The sequence below is a fragment of the Cannabis sativa genome, chromosome 2 (assembly GCF_029168945.1).
Source record: "Cannabis sativa cultivar Pink pepper isolate KNU-18-1 chromosome 2, ASM2916894v1, whole genome shotgun sequence".
Taxonomy (NCBI): Eukaryota; Viridiplantae; Streptophyta; class Magnoliopsida; order Rosales; family Cannabaceae; genus Cannabis; species Cannabis sativa.
Genome location: NC_083602.1, coordinates 61,619,758 through 61,628,113, shown reverse-complemented (window position 1 = coordinate 61,628,113; position 8,356 = coordinate 61,619,758). Strand labels below are relative to the sequence as shown.

Sequence of the window (8,356 nt, the reverse complement as noted above, 5' to 3'; positions counted from 1 at the left end):
AGATTCAGTGTGCTGTAATTCGTTTACGCCACGAGTTGTTACCATCCAAAAACTCTATCAAAGGCTTGAGGCTAACAAAAGCTTAACATAGTGCGTGGTAGTGGAGCTGAAGGAACCAACTCACATTTGAGTCTTCCCCATATGCCTTGCCTCACCACCAGGGCTATGATATCCTATAAAGTGTTATCGTAGATTCCTTGATGGACATGTGTGGTTTGGCTTCGCCGTTGCCTCTAACGCGGGACCGTACAAGCCTCTGTTTCTTTAACGGGTTATATCGATTTTCCTTGTGTCAGTTGCAAAATCCTGCGAAATCTTCATTGCCCATTTGCAGTTACAGCTCAATTGGTGGCCTGAACGTGTTTTTATCAGCTGGTTTGTCCTCCACATCTGGTTTCTGGGATTTCAAAAGGAGACGGAGAAGGGAACGGTGCATTACAAGGGCTAGTCGTAGAGAATCTCCTTATGAAGTTTTAGGTGTGTCCCCATCTGCATCTAGCGACGAAATCAAAAGGGCTTATCGGAAACTAGCTCTCAAGTTTCATCCTGATGTGAATAAGGAGGTAACTGAAGGCGACTCAATATTGTTATTACATATGATTTGGTGCTTTGCTAAATTGGTTTTGCTTTGTTTCTTCTTCTACTTTGGTTAGCTTTGCCATTGATGATTTTGGTTCAATATGTTTTGTTATTTCTTCTTCTACTTTGATTTGCCAAAGAGTGAATTCATTTGGTGCACGATATGCTTTGTTATTGGGATTGGGACTGAGACAAAGAAAGGCAATGAGAGTGAGGTTCATTCTATGTTTCTTCAGTTTAGACATTATGGATCTTCCATTTGAGTGTAGATTTGCCTCTATAAAACTTATACGCAGAAAGGAAAATTATTTGTCTGCCTCCATTTTTGGTCTCATTTGTCTAAAAGTAGTCTTTTCACAGGCGAATGCGCAGGAGAAATTTATGAGAATTAAACACGCCTACAACACATTGCTGAGTTCAGAATCACGTAGGAAATATGATTATGGGAACCGTGATTCCAATTATTCCTATTCATCAACTCAAAGAAGTAGAGTTTCACAAGATGAAGAAGAGTTCTATGGCCTTGGTAAGAACTAATTGTTAACGTAAACTTCAATTGTGTATAATGGCATGCCAACCCTGTTTCAATATGGGATTTCATCTACACATGTCTTGCAAGTTTGCCCAAAATCAGAAATACAGTCAAAAACAAAGTTTGATGACCTGTTGTCCATACATATCCTCATTCTCATAGTTAGGTTTTTTGTTTACAAGTTCTTATTAATAACACCTTCATTATGCAGGTAATTTTTTGAGAGATGTTCAAATAACAATAGGTAGATTTGTCTACTTCACGAGGGCATCATTCCATTAGTCACGAACCATGAACTTACCTTCTTTTACATCTGACTGAAGATATTTGTTTTGCCTTTCTTATGTTGAGAGTAATTTAAGTCTCTCTGGTGACAGAGGATTTATTCAAAGATCTTCAAGAAGAATTTAGGAACTGGGAAGCTACTGCCTCCAAAGGAAAACCAAAAAGTCTTTGGGAGGAATTAGCAGTAAGAATTTTTATATATTTTTACTTTAACATGAAAACCATAGGAAGTTAGACACGGGGTACCTCGTATTTAACATGCGAGTCTACACTTTACAGGAAATTGGAGAAGAATTTGTGGAATTTCTTGAGAAGGAACTCAATATATCAGATGATGAGGACAAAACAGATAATTACAATACAGGGCCTCAGAAAGGCAATCCTTCAAGAAGTCCTGGGACAGAGAAAATGGAAGGTGAAATTCGAAATGAGGCAGGAAAAGGGAGCACCATTGAGGACAACATTGATGAGATAGAGGCTACCCTTGCTCAGTTAAAAAAAGAATTGGGTTTGTAAAGTATTAGAAATTTTATTATTTGCCACTTTTATAACATCCAAGAAAGTGAATTCTCAGCTCTAAACAACACAATCGATTGCTGTTTTGGCCATAATAGAAGGAAACGTTACTACATCTACAAAATCTGTTTGATTAGCTCATTGTTGTAGCAAAATCAGAAAAATAAGCATTAAAACTGTATCGAGCCAGTAAGCTGTCTAATCTGTTTGATTAGCTAATTGTTGTAACAAAATCATAAAATAAGCATTGAAACTGTATCGAGCCATTCAGCTGTCTGTGTAAAGTGGGGACAATAACATTCTAGAACAGCAAAATCTTATGTGGCTTTAAAAAAACAAAGGTTAGTCCGTGATGAAGATTAAAAGTAAAGCAAATTTATTAAGAAAATTTTTCATTCCATTTGAATCATGTCTAGTGCAAACTAACACCAATAAATTAACTCAAGTACACTTAGTACAGTTGAAAAGTCTTTGATCTTTATCTTCAATATGAAATCCTAGACAATCGCAATGTAATCGATGAAACAAAAAAGACTAAATCTAATCACATCTCAAAATCTCTCTCCAAATCGGAAAAATAAAGCACCGGTGCCCGAGTTATGATCAACAGCATACTCAGCTCTCACTAAACCTAGTTTCACGCCACAACCATAAGATGAACCTTTACCCATTCTCCTGTATACTTCTGTGGGATTTCCCTTGACATCCTTAGAACTTCCAAGATCGTTCCCATGTTCGGCAAAAGCATATACATGTGTACCTCTCACTGGAATCCTCAGCTCAGCTGCAAGCTGTAATAAGCAAAAATAGAAATGAAACAATCCGGTTTGTGATCCTTTCCCTCTCCAAATTTTAAGGTAAAAAAAGGATTATCATAGTAAGTTAAGACTTATGCGAGCTCCTACCTCAAGGATGTTTCTTGCTGCGCCTATCTCACCCATGTTATAACCTCTCACAGAATAGGGGCCACCAAGGGTGAAAGCATCATAACTTGGAAGGTCACCGACACAACCACCATAGTGCCCATGAAGTACAAGAACAGGTGGGGGTGGTTTACCAGCACCTTCCTCCACTTCTTTCAGCTGGAAAAATCGAGTGAGTGTCAACTGGTGACGATTAAAGAACGGAAAATTGCTACCAACGCCAAGACCTTGGTCCACCTACACATAAAATAGATTTTGCAAGTTAGAGAATTAAGGCAATTACATTATGAAGATCAAACAAACGGGAAGAAAACTTGAATTATAAGTAGAATGTAGACAAACTTGTTTTTCCTAACCTTTAAACCCAGATTAGTGTGCTTTATAGTTTTTTTGTTACAGTTTAGACATTACAATTTAAGAAAACTTTTAAATAACAAAAAATTATTTTAATATGTATATTTATTTCATTTTTTTTTTTTTTGAAAGGTAAAATCAAATCTTTATTAACCTTCGAAATCAGTCACCAAAACAGGTAACAAATCAGTTGGAATGTTTTCCATACTGAAAGTACAATCAGGATGTAATATGTATATTTATTTCTATTACTTGCAATAAAGAAAAAAAAACAAACCCTTACTTTTCAAAAATCAGTCCTTGTCAATCTAAAAAATTTGATTTTTAATATCAAAATATAATATAGAGTAACTAGTCTTATTACTCTCCCTATAAGTGTCCAGTTGAAGTAGATATTGTTCACGTTTCAGAGAGCTTTTACTTTTGCTTATACAGAAGAAGATAATTAAAAAAAATTGGCTTATTTTTTTCTATGTAAATAACAATAATATAAAAAAAATTTCAGGAAAAGTTTTTTTTATTTCCTGTGTTTGGATAATCAGTAAGAAGGCCCTTATAAAGGTAAATTAAGATTTATGAAAATGATTCTAATTTAGAAAGTAACTATACAAAAGGGTTTTTGGGAGAAAGACTCTAGCCTCTCCTAAAACAATCATTTAAATTAGAAAATAACTTTTTAGTTTACCCAAACACTTCTGAAGGTACTACTTTTCAATTCTAAAAAAGCTTATTCGAACAGGGTCATTTATATATTTAAAATTAACCTTTTGACACGCCACTTTTCAAAGTTAACCCAATCAGTCTCAAAAGAACTTTGGAAGCAACCTTGAATCTATTCCAACATTACCAGTTCATATTCAAATCATGTCATGGAAAGCACAACAGTAAATTATGACCAAATGACCCTCACCTGAAATACATTTCTCTGACCAACAATGGTACCATTTACGAACTTGGTATTATCACGAGTAATATTTGCCTGCAAAAAGGCCATCCGATCAATGCCAGTGCCGCTGAGGGTTGTCGGAGGTCCATCTACAGTGACTCCTCCACTGGGCAAAACCCTTTGCCCATTTGGACAGATATGACTACTTTCATCACGCGTAGTAATCTCTTCCATTACAAGTCCATACGTGAATTTGCTCTGACGGGTAAAATTCTGCTAGGCACATACTCAAATAAGTAAAACAGCTTCAAAACCAAAAGATAAAACTGCTTACTTACAATATGCAAGTCTGAGAAAAGAAGAAACCAGCAATATTACCTCTGTGATATTAGCCTTGGCACCAGCTCGATCAACCCAGATAGGAGGAACTTCGTCCACTCCAGGCCCACCAGTAAAGACTGGACTTAATTTTCGACTGTTAAAGCAGCTCACACGTAGAGTTCGGTTGCGCGGATTATAAACACCGTCTAAATATGGATGAACATATTCAAGCTTGAAAGCAAGATCATCCTGGGGACACATTATCATATACAGTTGTTAATGACACAATCTTATAGCAGACAATAGTGGGACACTCGTCAAATCATACAGTACAAACGACAGAAGGTATGAACTAAGATCACCTGGGGATTGACAAAGTTGCTGGTGGTTACAGAACCAAGAATTGACCTATTAAGCCCTTTGATGTTACGATGTTCGAATGTAACAGTTCCACCAGGCTGCAGTGAAGCCTAAAACACCCAACATGGAAAAACATAATTTTCAGTACTGAAGCCTAGAACAATAAAAGGTTCGTAAAAATTTTCAGACACTTACTAAAGTGGGGTAGCCTCCACGCCCAGGGACAATACTCCATTCTGTACTTACTTCAGCTGTCTTCTGTTCAAGTTCTTTAAGCTTAATTTCCACGATTATGCCTCCATCAACTTTCTCATCAGGGCGTGGGTTCACTTCAATATTAGAAAACAAAGCTAGCGAATTTATGTTCCTCAAAGCTTGCTTTCCTGCTTCTATGTTAAAAACATAGCTTGGTCGAAGCTACAAATTTCATATCAGACAACCACCAAGAATTAAACCAAAGCAACGATCAATATAACCAATAAAAATGCAGCCATTTAACATTAACCGTGTCTAATGAAATAATCAACCTTCTCAAGCTCAAATATAAACACAAATATAACTGTTAGAATAGATGAAACATTTCTACAATGTGATATATAAATACCTGTCTAGGCAATTCTCTCTTCACCACAGGGATTTGAGTGTTCCCTTCAACGACATTGCCAAGCTTGTCCTGGAATTGTATGACCAACTGTGTTATGTCCCCTTCCACAACCTCACAAACAACCTCTTTGGTATTTAAATTCCCAAAATTGACGACCTGGGCACACGCATACCCTTCATCATGGTACCATTTCTGAACTCGGTCACGGATCCTCTGCAGAAGCCTCGCACTGACCTTACCCTGGTCTCTCAGCATCTGAAGCACCTCGTTGTATACTGGCATCGGCAGTAAACATGGCCTAGCCCTGTCGATTCTCCGCTTGTAATCCTTCTCCTGGTTCTTAAAGTACTCTAGCTTCTCCTTCTCAGTCATATCCGGGTCCATTTCAATGGGTTTCGTCTGCGGCAACAAACCCACATTGATACACCGGAACTTGTCCGCAGACTGCCACGTACTCTCGGTGAACGATATCGTCACTCCGATGCTCCCATCAGGATTGGTCTTTCCTTCCATATCAACCTTCTCGAACATTCCACAAGTCGCCAAGGTCTCGAGCTCCTTCTGAAGCTGAGCCTTTGTATAAACCCCGTCGGGCCTCAACGAAACCATCTCGAAAAACGAATCCTCAGGACCTACGATGACCCCTCTCCGGCGATCCAAGAAGAAAATATCGGAAACTCTATATTTCTTAAACCCACTTAGCTTATTAAGCTGCACAACAATGTTGGCAGGCAACCCGTGAGAATCCCACTCCTGGTTCTGCGATTCGTCGGCCATAGCAGCCGGGGCAAAGAACCTTCTCCAAAACGAGCCTCCATCTCCACCTCCACCTCCACTTCCAAACCCATTTCCGCCACCCCCACCGCCGCCGCCAGCACCATTGCCACTGAATAAATGAGAGCCGAGGTTAAAGACGATGACGATGGCAGAAGAAGTGGCGATAACCTTGGGGAGATTCTTGAGAATAGGAGAAAGGGCTTCAAGTTTCAAGGGTTCAGGGTTTTGGGAAGAGGCAGAGGAGGAGGAGGAATAAGAGAGCTGACATTTTCGAGAAGAGGAGCGTTGGGGGGCGGAGGAGGTAGCTGAAATATTTGGCAATTCAGGTCGAGAGGTGAAGGAAGAAGGGAGCCTGATCGGAGTACGGAGGTGAGCCGGTGCCGAAGCGAAGACCGGCATTGTAGGTTTGGAGGGGATAAGGGAAAGAGGGGTTGTTGGGTTGCGAACCACAGTAGTACTCAAAAAAGGGCTCAAACGCCTCTTTAATAATAATTACTACTAAGGGCTTTTCTTTACAATATTCAACGGCGAGATCCACAATGTTAATTTCTCTAATTTTTATTGATTTTGTTTCTTTTATTTTAATGGGTAAATAGCGGTAAGTACCTAAAGTTTTGTGTATGTAAGCGGCATAAATTTAATGATTTTTTTAGTGGCATAAGTACTCAATATTTATAAAACTGTAATTTTTCTCTATTTTCGTCAGTACAGTATTTTTCGTACAGACCAAATAATTTAAAATTTGGGTCTTATATGTGTCCAGTTTAAGACAATAACAGAGATGAAACGGTAAGAAAATTACAGTTTTATAAACATTGGTTACTTACATTGGGTACTTATGCTACTAAAAAAAATTATTGGATTTATGCCGCTTACAAACCTAAAACTTTGGGTACTTATGCCACTATTTACCCTATTTTAATCATCAATTAACTCGTAAGAACATGGTAAAAATTAGAGGATCACTTGCTGAAGTGAATATATAAAGTAATATTAATGTTATTATTTTTTTTTTTGAATTTTTTTTTTATTTTTACACTTTTAAATATTTTTTTTTATATTTTTACTGTATAAAAATTCTTATTAAAAAAACAATATATGAAGTAATTTTTTTATTTTTTTTTTATAAAAAGTTAAAGTTAAAAATTTAGTGCAATAATAATAAAGTGTGATCATAATTATAGCATTAAAAAATGTATTATATTAGGCCATCAAATTATAATATATTTGCATTATTTAATATTTTGCCATAATATACTATCTTTGATACAAAATTTAATGTTTAATTAATATTTTTATTAAAAATATAAAATAATAATTTTATTATATAAAACACTAAAAATTAAATGTAAATATTTATAATTTAATGTAATAGATTTATCAATAAAAAAGATATTCACAGTATAAATTATATTTTTAATTTCATACTTATATAGGATATGTTTTGTTTTCCGGGTTAAATATTACATATTACATTTTTGTTGTAGACATTACTATAAATTTTATTAAGTATTAATTTAGCTTAGTAAAAGATTACACGTCAATATATTTGTATTCCGACTTTATTTTTATTTCTAAAAAAACATTAAATAATTTTAAAATAAATAACAACAGATGTTGAAATATCATGAAAAAGAACCATAGAAATATGTATTTATTTATTTAGTTTTTTTTCAATTTTAAAATTATTTAATAAATTTTTTTATTGAAAATGAACAACTAGTCAATTGACACATATTAGTTAATTTAGTCATATTTAATAAGGTTTAACGAAACTAAGATTAAAAGCTGCAAACCATTCAGAGATCACTAATACTAGTGAGTCTGAGATCAAGATATGGAAAATTGCATGGAAGCTTCATGTCCCTCCCAAAGTGCACCAACTCATGTGGCGTGCTTTATCTGGTTGTTTGGCTACTAAGGTTCAACTTACTACCAAACATATCCCTCTAGAGCAAGTTTGTCCTATGTGTAACCAGGTGCCTGAGACCATTTACCATTTGTTGGTGCAATGTTCTTTTGCACGGTCTTGTTGGCATCTTTCAGTTCTAAATTGGAGTCATACGCCTATGGAGTCTTTTTGGGATTGGTTTAGCCACATTCTGCTACAACACTCATCCACGGCCCAGGAAGAATTGCTCATGGTTCTTTGGGCGATTTGGTATGCCCGAAATGAGGTGGTTTGGCGGGACAAATCAATGTCAGCGGCGGAGGTTATT

At 36.3% G+C, this 8,356-nt stretch overlaps 2 protein-coding genes across 3 annotated transcripts; one reads left to right on the top strand and one right to left on the bottom strand.

The window, feature by feature from the left end:
* Positions 1-151: 151 nt before the first annotated feature.
* Positions 152-2,310, top strand: LOC115718945 (uncharacterized). Of its 2 annotated transcripts, XM_030647775.2 has the most exons (5): positions 152-563; positions 940-1,105; positions 1,323-1,355; positions 1,489-1,580; positions 1,676-2,036. In XM_030647775.2, exons 1-5 carry the CDS (start codon positions 201-203, stop codon positions 1,910-1,912), a joined length of 891 nt encoding a protein of 296 aa, XP_030503635.2. In that variant the 5' UTR covers positions 152-200; the 3' UTR covers positions 1,913-2,036. The 2 variants fall into 2 exon arrangements, with proteins under 2 accessions (XP_030503635.2, XP_030503636.2); XM_030647776.2 differs by lacking the exon at positions 1,323-1,355 and having other exon boundaries at positions 1,676-2,310.
* Positions 2,288-6,695, bottom strand: LOC115718942 (protein TOC75-3, chloroplastic). Its single transcript, XM_030647771.2, has 7 exons — positions 5,361-6,695; positions 4,952-5,173; positions 4,759-4,866; positions 4,454-4,645; positions 4,100-4,348; positions 2,818-3,072; positions 2,288-2,703 (listed from the first exon to the last, which is right to left on the bottom strand). Exons 1-7 carry the CDS (start codon positions 6,534-6,536, stop codon positions 2,464-2,466), a joined length of 2,442 nt encoding a protein of 813 aa, XP_030503631.2. The 5' UTR covers positions 6,537-6,695; the 3' UTR covers positions 2,288-2,463.
* Positions 6,696-8,356: the final 1,661 nt, after the last annotated feature.

Excerpts from the sequence above, each read along its gene's own strand:
- LOC115718942 (XM_030647771.2), bottom strand. The coding sequence starts at position 6,536 with ATGCCGGTCTTCGCTTCGGCACCGGCTCACCTCCGTACTCCGATCAGG. Across the intron at positions 4,646-4,758 it reads GCAACTTTGTCAATCCCCAG|GATGATCTTGCTTTCAAGCT; the intron begins GTGATCTTAGTT and ends ATGTGTCCCCAG. Across the intron at positions 4,349-4,453 it reads CCAAGGCTAATATCACAGAG|AATTTTACCCGTCAGAGCAA; the intron begins GTAATATTGCTG and ends TGTGCCTAGCAG.
- LOC115718945 (XM_030647775.2), top strand. The coding sequence starts at position 201 with ATGGACATGTGTGGTTTGGCTTCGCCGTTGCCTCTAACGCGGGACCGT. Across the intron at positions 564-939 it reads ATCCTGATGTGAATAAGGAG|GCGAATGCGCAGGAGAAATT; the intron begins GTAACTGAAGGC and ends GTCTTTTCACAG. Across the intron at positions 1,106-1,322 it reads AGAAGAGTTCTATGGCCTTG|GTAATTTTTTGAGAGATGTT; the intron begins GTAAGAACTAAT and ends TTCATTATGCAG.